The sequence below is a fragment of the Plectropomus leopardus genome, chromosome 2 (assembly GCF_008729295.1).
Source record: "Plectropomus leopardus isolate mb chromosome 2, YSFRI_Pleo_2.0, whole genome shotgun sequence".
Lineage (NCBI taxonomy): Eukaryota > Metazoa > Chordata > Actinopteri > Perciformes > Serranidae > Plectropomus > Plectropomus leopardus.
In genome coordinates, this window is record NC_056464.1 from 11,612,737 (window position 1) to 11,628,692 (window position 15,956).

Sequence of the window (15,956 nt, forward strand, 5' to 3'; positions counted from 1 at the left end):
CATAAAATGGATGACTTATGTTTTTTATAGAAATATTATATATAAATTTATATATATATTGGAAATATATATGGAAAATAATATAATATCATTGCTGTATGAAACCCAATGCCCTGTATTCGATAGTGACTGTTCTCTCTCTCTTTCTTTCTTTCTCTTTCTCTCCGTGTCGGACCTTTGTGTGTCTTTTGCTGTATGCTGTAAGTGTGTGAATTGTTAGTGGGAGGGTCTCACTAAGGAGGGGTGTGTTTCTACAAGGACTCTTCACAGGTTCATGGGTCCAATTTCAGACTTTTCTCTTTGCCTCTTCTCCTGTTCTTTCCTTTTCCCTCCTCCTCTTTTGACACTATGTAGCTGTTACCTCTCCTCTTTTCGCCTCTCTCGCCTTCAGTATGACACTATGTAGCCTAGACTAGAGAGAATCCTTTAATATGAAGAGTGTGTGTGCGTGTGTGTGTTTGTGAACGAGTCTGTCTGCTCGAGACTTGTGGAGAAATTGTGCGTGAAAGGCCGACCCCAGCCGTGTGACCATGACTTTTCTCTGTGGATGGGTAGTGTGAACACTGTAGCTCCTCCTCTCTGTTGATTCCTTACTTTCTCTCAAATCAAACTGTAAACTGCTGCTCAACATCAGCCAATGATATAGGCTACACGCAAAACTGCTCAAAGTGACGGACTCGTCTACTCCTGTCCCGTCGCTTCCCATTTAGTTGCCATGGAGACGTGCCAGTGAGCAGTCAGTACTCTTGGCTGACCAACTCCTCATCCAATGAGAACACAGCATATGAACCAGTGAAGTGCTGGATGGGTGTACAATCTTTTATTTTTTTTATTTTAGAGTTTTTCCAAGGTGTCTAAAAGGTGTAATGTGCTATGTGGCAGCTATGAGTACTGTGTCTTTATTCCAGGTGTGAAACAATGCTGACAAATCAAGATTTTATTATTTGGCTATTTAAAAAAGTGAACTGTAATTATGACACTATATAGACATGAGTAAAGCTGTTTTTTAAAGATTTGGGGTGTTGTGTTCCTTTTGAGGTTATCGCATCAAAGTTTCTCATTGGTAGTTAAAGCTGGGATAGGCAGTTTAATTTGGTGTCACTGGGCAAAAATCCCATAACAAACTTTGACCATGTAGTAATTTAAGTGGTGAGAGAGAATACTAGAATTCTACATCTTGGCTTGGCCCTGCTTTCAGGCTGTAGAAAATCTAACGTGACAGGATCACAGGCCACTTTCACAGAAAGCAGCTGTCAAACATGTCAGGTACTGCTCATGATATGCAATCGAACTGTCATAGGAAGCAGCATTGCCTTGTCCTTGCCTCAAATGTTTTCAGAAACATATTTTGTACTGTTTAGCGTAAAATGAGAACATTTATGACACGGCTGCCATGTTGGATACAGTAGTGCCAAAATGAAGTACAGCCTACCTGCCAGACTAACTCTCTTATTTTAGAGCTAAATATGACATTAAAAAAATTGAAAACATTTTAGGCAAGAAATATGCAATGTAGTAACCACATTTTGACTGATAGAAGCACTCAAGAGGACAACTTGGTAGACAGGTTCAGTGAAAAAATAAAAAATCTTTGGTACACAAGCCAGCAGTCAGAGAGGCAAACAAACCAAAAATGGCTAGACAAAAGATGAGGTCAAAAAAATGAATCAAGCATGAATCTAAATACAACATGTTGTTGCATCCTCATCTGTGATTTTCAACCAACCCATTTAGTATGCTGCAAATTAAATTATATTTAGTACAATTCTTTCCTAATGGTTCTCAGTGATGCAACTTTAGTTTCTCAAGGTACTCTCCCGCAACTTGATTGAATGCTGTCGGATTGGTTCAAACAAAGTGGGTCTGAGAAATTAAGAGTCGACTTGCTGGGAATGAACAGCATTAACAGTACTTGAATTGGGAAATAATTTGATTGGTGGCACACTTTTTCAATAACATACTTTTTAACCTTTGGAGGGAGGTATCAAGTGTTTTCAAGTAAAAAGGCTCCACTCCAGGTAAAGTCATGAGTCACTGAAGTTGAGTTACAGGTCTTTTTTGATTTTGTTAAGTCTTAATTCACAAATAAGTGACTTGAGTCCAAGTCATGTGAATTAAGTCCACACCTTTGTAAGATATAGTAACAGTTCTAAATAAAAAAAACTTTTGTCACATTTGCTAAAAAAAAGTGACCTGCTGTAGCTTAAGAACAATGACAGACAATGTATTGAAAATGGTCTTTATTGCAAGAATTGGACAGAAAATATCACTTTTCAGAACATCTACAAATACACAACAATCTTAGTTATAAAAGTCAAAAATAAGTTAGCAAAAAAATTAAAAAATAAAATGGCAAAACCACTCTGTAGAAAAAGGGAACGTATTTACATCACTAGCATTCATAACCAGTTTAAATTAAGCAGATCTTGGTCAAAACTGCCATGGTACATATTGGCCCCACAAATAAACTCATTTTTTAAGCATAAAAACACACACAAAAAGAATGAAAGATCAGGGAAAGGTTTCGAAAAGAGGAAAAACTTAAATTAAGTAAGGCAAAACCAGGCTTTATCATTCCTCTGTGGCTCTGTCAGACTGACGGGAAGCCTAACTGAGGTTCACTCTAGTAACTAGGTGTTGGGTTCATGCAGTAAAGTCCTTGAATCTCTAGTTAGACTAAGCTCCTGTGGCTCTGACAGACAGCTCTGGACCGCAGGATAAGGCAGGGAATAAAGGGAATAAGGCCTCATTGTGAACAGGAGGAATTGGAACAGTTTGACTAGCAGACCCATCAATGAGCAGATTTACAATTCAAATAAATCTGTATTTTTATGTTTTAACACCAGAAACTCAGATCAGTAGAGCTGAAAAATAAATTAAATTGGACCGATTATCAGACTACCAAGTGTCACTTTCCTTTTTGTCTTTGGCTCTCTGTGCACCTATGGGTCCGCTGTGTGGAGGGTCTATTTGGGAATGTCCACAGGAAAGGCCACGGCACTGCCTGCCCCAGAGATGCCCTCCACAATGGAGGTCAGGGCACGCATGTTCCCTTGCTCCGGAGAGTCTGCAGCACTCAGGAGATCTGCAAAGAGACCCAGTCACACATTGAGCTTCTGAGCGCAGGGTGCACGGATGTATTCGCTCCATCTAATGGCACTTCTATGTGAACTGTACTCACCCTCGCTGCTGTAGCTCTGTGTGCACTGCTCGGGAGTGCTGCTCCACTCTGGGCTACTGCAGCAGGTGCTGCCTGAACTGGGCTCGCTTGACGACGACACCTGTTACCATGGAGATGCACAAGCAGAAGTTGCTGTCAGTCACACTGTGTTATGACATGGCACACCCCGTCCCTCACAGAGACACAGCACACACTACAGTGCAGTTCAATATCGCAAAAACACACCAGTGCATTGTGTTACGCATCAGAGGCAAATGTACATGATGAACAGTATCTCAAGAAGAGAAGCAGGACTTATCCATCAGAAAATGTAGTTAAATATATGAGATTATCCAACTACTTGACAGAGATAGTGGTTGATGGGTAGGGTTTGTAAGGGTCAGGGTTAGTCATATTGATATATTTTGGCACCTGTCTGATCAGTTGGTTATAACTGTCTCTTTGAACCTTCGAGTAAAAAATTTAAATAACTGCAAGACATTAACATGAAGTGTGTTTGTTCTATGCCTAATTACATTGACGGGAACCCTGGCCTATCCCCCAAACTGAATCCTCCAGGCTTAGCCAAAGTGATCAATTCTGAAGCAGACTTTAAAGCGTATCTATTCTTCAAAGTCACACTACCAAGAACACTACTACTTTGACATTTTTCCCAATTTTGCCAAAGTGTATCTCTTTCTCTACTTCTACCTTTCTGACCTTCTGCTTCTAATCATCCCTCCTTTGTCCTACTCACTCTGGGCTGGGCCGGGCTGGGTCGGTAGTGCAGTCCCTGCTGTCCTGTCTCAGTGTCTTGCTGGTTGAGGGAAGACACCAGGGCCTGCAGCCTTTCGATATATTGGATGGCACTCCGCAAGATCTCCACCTTAGGCAGCCTCTGGTTCGGGTTCATCAGGGTGCTCCTCTTCAGAGCATCGAAGGCCTCGTTCACCTTCTTCAGACGCCTCTTCTCCCTCATCGTGGCCGCTCTCCGACGGTCCATGGTAACGGTCTTCCTTTTGCACAGCTTACAGGCCCAGGGCAGACACTGACCCGGGCAGTGGGGCTCGGAGTGAGGCGACAGGCTGGACGGAGAGGCTTTGTCCTCTGTTCCTGTTACCCCAACTCCAACACCTCCGGACAGACTCCCACACAAGCCCATCATGGAGTTCCTATCCTGGTAGGTGGATTGGTCGTACCCCCCAGGCAGGCGAGAGGGGAAATAGCTGTCCCCTCCCTCGTAGAAGCGCTGGTCAGGGAAGAAGTAAGGGTTGGTCTCGAAAAGCTCCATGCTGGATGACGCCGTGGTCTGAAAGGGGGACTAAGATTCCTGCCTCCCCTGGAACTGCTCTGCTGTATGTGGTGTTCGGTCCTGTGCCCGGAGCGTGTGTGTTGGAGTGTACGTGTGTGCGGCTGTCTTCGTCCCCGGCCTGTGATGAGTGGAAGACGTGTGGAGAACAACTGGTGTGGAGCAACTGTAGGCTGGCATTTAAACCCCTCTGCCTGCTGCAGGATCACAGGGTTAAATTTAGCACGAGCCCCCAGAAACCTGACACGACGTTTAGCTGTTGCTGCACATCTACACATCACATCTTTGTTGGGCCCTGTTCTCTAGGGCTTTAAGGCCTGTTTGTGTGTGTGTGTGTGTGTGTGTGTGTGTGTGTGTGTGTGTGTGTGTGTGTGTGTGTATGTGTGTGTCTCTGTGTGTCTCTGTGTGTGTGTGCACTTGTGTGTGTGGTTAAGAGTCCAGGATATGATCAAGTTGCCGTGGAAATGGGAGAGATAACCTGGGATCAAAGATGTCCGTCTTAATGAGCTAATCCCAGACTTGCGTCTCCCTCCGTGACACCATACATAAAGTCCCCTGCCATGAGGGTGGAGGAGGGGACAGAAGGGACAGTCTGGAGACAGCTGTCACTTCTACTATGAGCCAATGATAAGCAATGACAAGAAGTTTTTTGCCTCCTAGTTCTAGATGGGACAGGAAATGAGGCCAGAGACTGTTGTTTACTTAAAACTAGGTCACCGATAAACACTTGAACCTTGTTGTGACTTAAGGTCCGAAATCATCGACTCAGTCGATACTAAATATGTAAAAGCTCCGGTGACATAAAAGCTCATTCCATTGCCGGGTCTTGGTTTTACATAACCGCATTCATATCTACTGACTTTCCTTCCAATATGATTGCACAGGGTGATGAAAGTGACCTTCTGAGTTATACTGGACCTGCAGTCAGACAAGCCTGCGCAGGAATGGACAGATTATAGTACAGTAAGTAAAGAAGCAAGTTGACACCAGCTCCCGTTACTCTCAGAAATCGAGGGGCAACAATCGGACGACCACGCAGAGGTGTGGCCTTCGTTGTTCTGACCTCCAGTTAGTCACAGTGTTAGCCTAGCCACCGGGTGCTAATCCTTCCAGGACGTGTCTCACCGAATAGCTCACCACTTAATTCGGACTGGCTTCCGATAACATGGACAAACAGCCAAAACACACACCTCTGTCAACAGAGAAGGGACCTGGAATGACGGGCATAGTGTGAGATGTGCTGTATCCCAGTGTGTCCTATATCAGCACCTTAGGTTTATCACAGTTATACACATACTGGCAGGAGATGTTTGCTGGAGACAGGGGTATTTCTCTGTTTTGGGGCCACACTACATTATATGTTGTCTGATGCATACCACTGGCAATGACACATCAAGATCTAAACGAGAGATAAAATAATCTTTAGAAATGATCACCATAACATAACACCACAGGTTTATATTCGCTCTTAAGATTGGTGTATTTTTTCTTGACTCCCTGTGGTGATCCAATATTACAATATGTATTACAATAAATATTGTTAAAATAAATAGTAATAGATACTGCTCAATGATTAAAACTGAAATATAACCTGCAATTAATTAAAAAAAATAAAATTAAAACCTCATTTATTTAATTCTTCCATTTATCTTTCACTACCCAAATTCCAACTTTACTTTTGTTATGCAAAATGAGATGGACACACACGTCTAGAGAGGAAATGAGAGGAGTGTGTGGCTAGCTAGCTCACCTGAAAACTCAGAAAGCCCAACACTGAACATCAGTCTTTACAGCCTTAAGTGGATTAAGAGACATTGGGCCTCATGCAGCAGCATTCTCTTAAATTTCTTCTCTTGATTTTCTAGTAAGAGAAAATATAAGAGAAGTCAATGCCAGAGGCACCAAACACTCTTAACCATCCAAATATGCTCTTATGCAGGTTTGCTCAGTAATGACTCTCACCTGATCATCAGTCACCTGTTAGCACAGGTAACGTGATTATAAAAAATGTGCTAATTAATTTTCTAATTAACTCACTAATTGTCTCAATTTGGAAAGTAGTTGCCTAATAATAGTAGAGTAAAAAGTTCAGTTTTTACCTTGGAAGTGTATACTGTATACTGCTGCAGCTTTAGTTTTGTAACAGTATCCAAAACATTTTAGTTGGCTAATGCTAACAGCTCTTCATCTTCATAGCTACTAGCTGCCACTTAGCACAGTGCTCCATTTTTTTAGTTGTCGCTTCAGTTCTTTGTGAGCCAAACTTTCATTCCTCAGAGTACTATCAGAGAACTTGGATCAATTAATTTCACATGCGCAATTCATTGCTTTAAAGAGCATATCATTAAGTCATAGCAGACATCGTAACATTTAGAAAAAACACAGGTGTAATTACTATCATTAATTATTTTAGTAAGTGTGTCAGTTCCAGGGTCATGGTACAGCGCATGCTGGCTCAATGTGAATAGTTTACTGGCACACCTGAGTGGAGCAGAGCTGTAATCATTGTAATTAATTAAACTTGTGTTTTTCCTGCTCTTACAAGTCTGCCGTGAGAAATGGCTCTTAGAGTGTGGTCACGTTGCACCTGTCTTTAATAAAACACTAATTAAGAGTCAAAGTTTGTGCTTTGTTAAAAAGTAGGTGCACAGGAGGCCTAAATATATGTAAAAACAAACAAACTGGCTGAACCAGCATTTATCATTATGTCACGTTTTGGCAATGTTAAAGTCAGTTACATAGTAAGTTACATTGCCAAATCCAAATTGCGTTAGTTATGAGCAATTTGACAGCATGATTAATATCTATAAGCCTAATATCATGTTTGACAACTTAGTAGTGTTTATCATTCTGTGTGCATATGTTACTGATTCAGTTTGGAAACGCAGGTCCGGTGTTAGGCATTGCTACCTGATAGTTAGACACTCAATTTCTGTTATCTGCGGTATCTGATAAAATTTCGGTAAACCAATCTGGTCCAGTGTTTGGCTTCATACCAAACTGGTTTGAAAATTTTCAAACTGGCACAGCCCTAATATCCTATACTTAAGTGCGCTGTTCCAGAGCTTTCCTTTAATTCCTTAATTTGATGGTATTAGCAATGAAGTTACATTCACAATTAAAACAAAAATGATGTGCTGTGGTGAGTGAAAGTTTCCGACTCAGTGTAAGATAAAATGACTTGTTGATACAGACAGAGGAAGCCTCTGGGACTGGATGCCAGGCAGCGGTCTGGCAGGACTGGCTCACTGCTCGTGGTCTTTAGTCCTGGGGCTTCAGGCTTCAAACTCGGGTAGGGGTTTGGGGTTGAGGCAGCGTGCAGAAGCTTGGCGCAGGGCTGCGGTGGGCTGTCAGGTTAGTCTGTGATGGATAGTCACTGATGGTGGAGCGAGTACAAAGAGGCCTGTGTTGCTCTCAGGGGTACAGCAGGGACGGGGGTCTGCAGTGTGTCAGAGTCACTCATAACCCTCTGTCATCGTAACCCATTGTCAGCAGAACTAGAGAACTTGTGTGTGTGTGTGTGTGTGTGTGTGTGTGTGTGTTGTAGTTTCAGGCACACACTTGTGTTTTGTTTGAGGAGCAAGTCCCCTCTCAGCATTTTGAAGTGAACTCTTGAGATGCCGTAAACCAGAGATCAGGTGTTTATTCACTGTTTGCAGATACTGTTGCTGATACAGTCCTAAATTCAGTGAAGAACTCAAACATAGAATATCAAATCTGATAAAATATTCTTACAAGTTAACCAACACTATAAAATCAGACAAGCTGGTCATACTGAAAATAATCTTGGAAACTGATTGCTTTGAAAAAGTTAAGTAAATACTAATATTAATCTTAATATATGTTTACTTTATATCTCATTAAGTTTACTCAAAATGAGCTGTATTTGCTTAATTTTGTGAATTTGTTGCAACTTAAAATGACAAGTGAAACTACTTTGTTCGTTCTGTAAGCAACATCAGTAAACTAGGTTAGTCTGACTTAGCTCAATCATAATAAAAGGAACCTAAAAAGGATTTTCTTCTAAGTTTCTTCTAAGTTTATATTATTATTGTATTATAACTTCAATAAACCAAGTTTACTGTACTATATATCTGTATTCTGCCAGCTGCAAACCATTCCATCATGTTTATTTATTCTTTATCATGTTAATAAAACAGAACTCGCAGAGCTCCTTACTATCCTTTTTTTGATTATTTTTATTATGACCGAGTTAAGAGAATAATTTGGTTAACTGAAGTTGCAAACACTTAGAAAGAACAAGGTAGTTTCACTTGTCATTTTATGTTGCAGCAACTTAATAAAATTAAGTAACTATAACTAAATTTTAAGTAAACTCAACAATTAGGTATAAAGTATAAAGATAGATTAAGACTAATCAAATCAAATCAAATCAAATCTTTATTTGTATGGCACTTTTCATACAAAGAGTAACACAAAGTGCCTCACAGAGATTAAAAACAATAACAGAAATGACAAACATCAATGAAAATCAAGAAAAATACAGACAGCCTGACCCTCCCACCCCCACATAAACGTACGCAACAACACACACACAATCATGTAGATATTCCCACACATATTCGCAAAGGCACCCGAACATCCACCCTTACCACCCACACACACGCACACATACACCAACACACACCAATTGCTACTAAAGAGACATGGCTAGGCACTGAGACCTGAGGCGAGGGAGAAGCTACCTTTGGGGGCCAACCTCACTGAGAGAGGTCACGGTCCAGCACCGCTGGGGCGCCGCCACAGAGACCATCCCAACCCGGGCGGACAGGAGTGCCCGCACCAAGATGCCGAGCCCTCTAGCCACCCGGGCCGAAACAGTCCACGGTACAGCACCCCCAATGGTGGACCAGAGACCACTCCCAGTCCGGTAGGCCCCGATGAGGAAACGCTGGAGCTAAAAACTAACACAATAAAATAAGGTAAAGAACATTAAAGCTAAGAACGTAAGGGACTGAAACAGTAAAATAAGACAAAGAATACAAGTGCACAGTAAAATAGTTTAAAGGTTATAACCGCTAATAATTAGATAAATAAATAAATGGGAGACTAAAACAGTGGGATAAGATAAAATAAAAAAAAGTAGAATAAATAAATAAATAGTTAGTTAGTTAGTTAAAAGCCTGATTGAAAAGATGGGTCTTGAGCCTCTTTTTAAAAACCTCAACACTGTCTGTGATCCTGAGGTTCTCCGGGAGGCTGGTCCACAGACGGGGGCCATAGTAACTGAAAGCCGCCTCCCCATTTCTTTTAGAGCTAACTTGTGGTATGGTTAAAAGGCCAGTGCCGGAGGACCTCAGGGTCCGCGAGGGTTGATAAGGTAAAAGCAGCTCAGTTAGGTAAGAAGGCCCAAGACCTTTGAGACACTTAAAAACAAGTAAAAGAACCTTAAAATCAATCCTGAAACGCACCGGGAGCCAATGAAGCGATTTTAAAACCGGTGTAATATGCTCCCGCCCTCTGGTCCTCGTCAGCACTCGTGCGGCCGAGTTCTGCAATAGTTGTAAATTGGAAATGCTCTTTTTGGGAAGACCAGAGAGCAGGGCATTACAATAATCTAGACGACAAGAGATAAAAGCATGCATCAGTACCTCCGTGCTGGCCTGAGAGAGAAACGGACGGACTCTGGCTATGTTCTTTAGATGATAAAAACCAATTTTTGTTGTGTTTTTGATGTGTGGGATAAAAGTAAGCTCAGAGTCAAAAATCACACCCAGATTTGTTACAGATTGTGATGTTCTAAAAGCCTGTAACTTTGGTAAAAGTCTCTCTTTCTGGCCTTCAGGACCGATGACTAAAACCTCTGTTTTGTCCTGGTTGAGCTGTAGGAAATTTGCTGCCATCCATGAATTTATGTCTGAAATGCAGTTAAAAAGGGCATCAATAGGCCCTGTGTCATCAGGAGACACAGCGATGTACAGTTGAGTATCGTCAGCATAACTATGAAAGCTGATGCCGTGACTCCTGATGACGTCCCCAAGGGGAAGCATGTACAGATTAAAAAGAGTTGGGCCTAAAATTGACCCTTGGGGAACCCCACACTTTATCTCATGGATTCCTGAGGAACATGTATCCATACTTACAAAGAAGTGTCGATCTGTGAGGTAGGAGTGAAACCAGTTCAGAACAGTACCAGAGAGGCCGACCAGGTTCCTCAGTCTATTTAATAAAATGTGATGGTCTACTGTATCGAAGGCGGCGGTTAGATCCAGTAGTACCAAGACAGTGAGTTTATGGTTATCTAAGTTGAGCCTGATGTCATTTAAAATCTTTACAAGGGCCGTCTCGGTACTGTGATTCATCCTAAAACCAGACTGACACCTCTCTAAAATGTTATTTGTGGTTAAAAAGTCATTTACTTGGTTAAACACAAGTTTTTCCAAGATTTTACTTAGGAATGGTAAGTTCGATACAGGCCGATAATTATTAAAAATGTTGGGATCTAAATTGCTCTTCTTCAGAAGGGGTTTCACCACCGCCGTTTTAAAGGAGGTGGGGAAGACACCCGTCTGAAGAGAGCAATTCACCATGTATAACAATTGTTCCTCAAAGAATGCATGAAACGTTTTAAAAAATGGAGTGGGAATTGGGTCTAAGAGGCAGGTTGTGGGCTTTACTTGGGAGAAAACTCGACCAAGTGTCCTCGCATCTACCAGGGCAATATAGTAGTTACATTTACTTGCATTTTTGAGGAAATTGTTTTCCTACATTTTTTAAGTAAAGTCAACCTGCTAGATTTTGCAGCATACAACTGAGACTAAAAACTAGATTTGATATATTTTTATCTTTAGAGACTGGCACTTTGTGTTTTCGTATGTGTGCTTACATGTCTGTGTGTGTGTGTGTGTGTGTGTGTGTGTGTGTGTGTGTGTGTGTGCACCAAGGATTGCCCTGTCACTGGCAACACTGTTCCATTTCTCTTCAGTGACAAGCAGCAGCACATTGTGGGACAGCTGAGCAGAGGGGGACAGGAGGGGGGAGGGATCAGTCCTCCTCACCCCAGGTTAGTCTCAAGATCATCACTGACCTGGAGAGCTGTCATCTGAGCACAGTCGGGAAATCTCAGATATGTAAGAGGAGAAAAACATAACAACAGTGAAGGCGTGTTGATTAAAGGGGGATAAACAAGGACCGCCATCCTCTGAGACACAATATGATGCACAACAAACACAACATTAGACTGAGAAACATATTACCTATCAAGGGATCTAAGCTTCCTCAAAAAGAAAAGCTTTGACTGAATCTTTTTGAATACATAAGTGTTCTTTTCATTTCCTGTAGTTGCTTGCCTATTTACAGCTTTTACTTTTTTTTCTGCGTTCAGCATTCTTTTCCTGTTGTGCACAGATTCACTCCCAAAGGTTAGCTAGCATTGATCCATCCATCCATTATCTTTCACCGCTTATCCTATTCAGGGTTGACATTGGAAAGGTCACCTAATTATTACAGGGCTAGTTAGCTAGAATTATTTGTAATTAATTAGTTGGATGTGTACAATTTTATGATACAAATTAAACAAGCTCTCCATTTTTGATAAAACAAGAACTAACTACAGAAAGTTATTTGCAAGCTTTTAATTCATTGTCATGTCTAATATCTCACATCTAAGTTCCTTTTCAATAAAACTACAAGACTTTTGGTAACTTTCTTTTTGTAATTTGCCCTAAAGATTCATTTTAATAGAAACTGAATAGTTCCATAACAATGGATTTAAAGCTACAGTGGTAGTCTGAAAGTCTGCCTATTATTGCTTTATGAATAAAAACATACCAGTGTTGTTGACTGTGAGTTTTAAATGATGTTCAACCCATCAAATCATAAAGAATACAATGGTGAGTAAGAAACTTTGCATTTGTAATGATGCATGGTAGGCTGAGGCTCTGTAAAATGGAGGAAGCTGTATGCATAAATGTCAGTGTAATCGATCACAGTCAGAAAAGTCGTTTCCAAAGATTTGTCTGGAAATTAAAAGTAAAGCAAGATTTATATCTAAAATAAAAGCCAATCTAAGGAGAAGGTAACGGGAAATTTGGCTATGTCTATATTTAAAGTTACGTGTTTACGTATCCTGGTATGCTTTGTTCTGTAAAGTCTGGGCTGGTTAAGTGCCTCTCAGAGGTGACATGGTCACCATAGTGACAGCAACAGATGCTCAACTGTGTGGCCTCAAAGACTGTTTCTATGCTGTCGCCATGATAACTGCACGTCCATTACTGAACCCTTTCATACCAGTTTTTCATACTGCATGATGCAGAGCGCTCTTGTCTCAGATTATGTTGATTTTTTGCTGACTACACAACAATAATGATGAAAGATGCGAAGCATCTTCCAGACGATCATAAGCACAACACAATGAAAGCTAATCAATCACCTAACTGCTCTGAGGTAAATGAGTGGGAGCCGTCGGAGGTGATTACTACTCTACTATGCCCCACTAATTCTGTTGAGTAATCAACCTTACATAAGCTGAAGTGCTGTGCCGTTTGACTGATGCCTGAAGGTGATGTGACACTACTACGGCCCAGCTAATCATCAGGAGAATACTCCCATTCATTTCTGTTCAGAATGAAGTGCCCACACCTGTGTTTTCACAGGGCTCTGGAGGCCTGGAGAAAGCTTTCTAAGTCAGGGGGGAAACAGTAGTTCTGTAGCCCAGCCATGCTGCTGCTCACTGGGGCTTTTATCGCAGGGTAATCCCCTACAACAAACAGAATGGCCGGCATGTGCATACGCAGCTGTTGCAGTCTTAGTGCAAGTGGTGTCATGTTAAATCACAGGAATGGACTGAGCCCCCTGAGCCATCCGCTGCCCTTCCCTCCACTGGCATCCCGCTCACTGCGAGGCTCCAGCACACATGGACAAACACATATACATACTCATACCTACGTACATAACCCACTTCCCTCTAACATACTTTGCAGCACATGGTCCCCCTAAAGTTATTCACTGTTAAATAACCCGAGCTCCAATGCATCAAAACAACCAGATTATTTACAAGACATATATTCCAATAATGCCACCACAGTGATAGCAGAGTTGGGCCAATGCTGGGCCAGGTCATTTTTTTTTTTTATAACGTCCCAGTGATGGCAAACAGAATCTGACCAGTTCAACTGGCCCAATTATGGGGTGTCATTCAGCCTGAGTCCTAGCCAAGCCTGGCAACCGGATGCGGCCCGACTTATTTCTTCCGGCATTCCGTGTTTGGGCCGAGAATGGGCTAGATCATTTTTTATAACGGCCCACTGACAGCAGTGCTGGCAGACAAAATCAGGCCAGTCTATTTGGCCCAATTCTGTGTCTCATGCTGAGTGAGGCAACCAAAAATGGCTCAACTTATTTCTTCCAGCATGCCAAGTTTGGGCAGATGCTGGGACAGGTCTTTTTGATAACTGCCCAGTGATGGCAGTGTCACCAGCTGGAACTGGGCAAGTGTAGTGGGCCTGATTCTAGGGCATCACTCATCCCGAGTCCCCAGACAGTTTGGGCAACTGGATGTGGCCCAACTTATTTCTTCCAGCGTGCCATGTTTGGGCCGATACTGGGCCTGGTCATTTTTGATAGAAGCCCAGTGACAACAGTGTCAGCAGCCAAAATCAGGCTAGTTTATTGGGCTGGATTCTCTGCTCATCCTAAGTGGGGCAATGGATACATCACGACTTATTTCTTCTGGCATGCTGTGTTTGGGCCTTTGCTGGGCCAGGTCATTTTTGATGATGGGCCCCATGCTAAGCAGGGTCAGCACTTGAAATTGGACCAATTTATTTTACAGCGTGCCGAGTTTGGGCCAATGCTGGGCCAGGTCATTTTCATTGCAATAACTCAGAATAGGCATCAATGGCCAGAAAACACACATCAATCTTTCTGAGTTAATCGTAAAGGTACCTGATAATTTGACAGGGTAAAGCCGGGCCCTCATAAAATCTATCCAGTTTAATTTGAAGGCAATTTACACCCTGACATTGCCCAAGTGTAAACCACGATCTGCATAGCTCCTCTAGGAGACACAACTGAATCCCGTCTGAGACCAGTGATGTACACAACTGCACAGTGTTGTGAGATCTGAGTGGATAGCTATGCGGAAACTATGCCCTGAACCCAGTCAGCCCAGCTTCCATATCATCTTTGGTATCAGACTTCCTAATGTGGGTATGAGGAAAGTCAAGATCTATAATGTTAATGACTCGCATCTCTGTCATCACCTGTTTTCCCCCAATTTCAACATTTCAACTCTTATTTTGAAATTCTCTCTGTCTTTATGGCTTTTTCTGCGTCTCTGGCACCACTGACCTTCTCCCATGTCAGCAGTGGGACAAATTTAGCGGCCTGGTTTCTGGAGCGACCAAATAGTCGGACACAACAGAGAGAAAGTGTGTGTGTGTGTGTGTGTGTGTGTGTGTGTGTGTGTGTGTGTGTGTGTGTGTGTGTGTGTGTGTGTGTGTGATTGTGTGTGTGTGTGTGTGTGTGTGTGTGTAGAGGTGAGAAAAAAGGTCCTGTGCACACAGATACAGTTACAGATATCCAGACATACATGCAGAAGAAAGCAAAGGAGGGTAAACAGGCTGGAGGTATGCAGACACAGAAAGAGAGTGACGCAAAAATACTATGTGTATCTATAAAGGCAGTTCAAAAGTACAAGAAAGCCAGTAAGAGCAATAAAATGATAAAAATGGGCAAAAGTATGGGAGTAATGTTTAACGCAGAGCTTTCATCCTAACTATTTTCCCTCTAGGAAGTATTGCATACGCCATAGGGGATAAAGGGAGAATGTGTTAAGTTATTCTGGGATGTTGGGATGGAGGTGCTGTCGCCATGGAAACATGCAGATACCCTACCACTCCCTGGTCTGTGCCGCTCTCGAGCTGCCAAGCTCTGGGTGCCGTGTCACCAGGGGTGTTATGCCATTCTTCATCTCTGCGCTCTTTGACGTGCCAGACGCCGCGGACAGAGCAGTATGCCATTCTTGAATTAGATGCAGAGTGGGAAAGCATTTTAGTATGGCTGTCATGAGCATTTAATACTGTGGGGCCAGTCACTCCCTGCTATGTGATGTTTACCAGTGGTGGAATGTAACTAAATGTTTATGTATCACATGTATACAGATTTTTTTTAATTATACTTAAATAATTCCATCTTACATTTTTTTTAATTTCTACTCCACTACAACTGTTTGACAGTTATACTTAATAAAGATTTTACATCAACATATATATAGATTTCATGCCATATGATGCATTGCTGTAGATTAAGCCTTCAAAACCTGAGCAAATTGGTTTGATTTCTCTTAAAAACATGGGGAAAAGGCTACGAGCAACTTAACAAAACATGGCCAAAACTTTGCCCAAAGGTTACAAGAAAATCACCTGAGAATGAGAAAAAAAAAGTAAAAAACAAACACAAAAATTACCTTAAAAAGTGCTCAAAATGTACTTTTCTATAATTTGTTATATTTTTTTCCATTTTTTT

At 41.9% G+C, this 15,956-nt stretch overlaps 1 protein-coding gene across 1 annotated transcript; it reads right to left on the reverse strand.

Annotated features, from left to right (window-relative positions):
* Positions 1–2,388: 2,388 nt before the first annotated feature.
* Positions 2,389–4,603, reverse strand: myog (myogenin). The gene is made up of 3 exons (XM_042496220.1): positions 3,918–4,603; positions 3,182–3,281; positions 2,389–3,085 (listed from the first exon to the last, which is right to left on the reverse strand). Exons 1-3 carry the CDS (start codon positions 4,449–4,451, stop codon positions 2,967–2,969), a joined length of 753 nt encoding a protein of 250 aa, XP_042352154.1. The 5' UTR covers positions 4,452–4,603; the 3' UTR covers positions 2,389–2,966.
* Positions 4,604–15,956: the final 11,353 nt, after the last annotated feature.

What these genes read in the sequence shown, in the direction of transcription:
- myog (XM_042496220.1), bottom strand. Translation starts at nt 4,451, where the DNA reads ATGGAGCTTTTCGAGACCAACCCTTACTTCTTCCCTGACCAGCGCTTC. An exon ending in CCAGCCCGGCCCAGCCCAGA is followed by an intron (nt 3,282 to 3,917) that starts GTGAGTAGGACA and finishes CCATGGTAACAG; the next exon opens with GTGTCGTCGTCAAGCGAGCC. An exon ending in ACAGAGCTACAGCAGCGAGG is followed by an intron (nt 3,086 to 3,181) that starts GTGAGTACAGTT and finishes GTCTCTTTGCAG; the next exon opens with ATCTCCTGAGTGCTGCAGAC.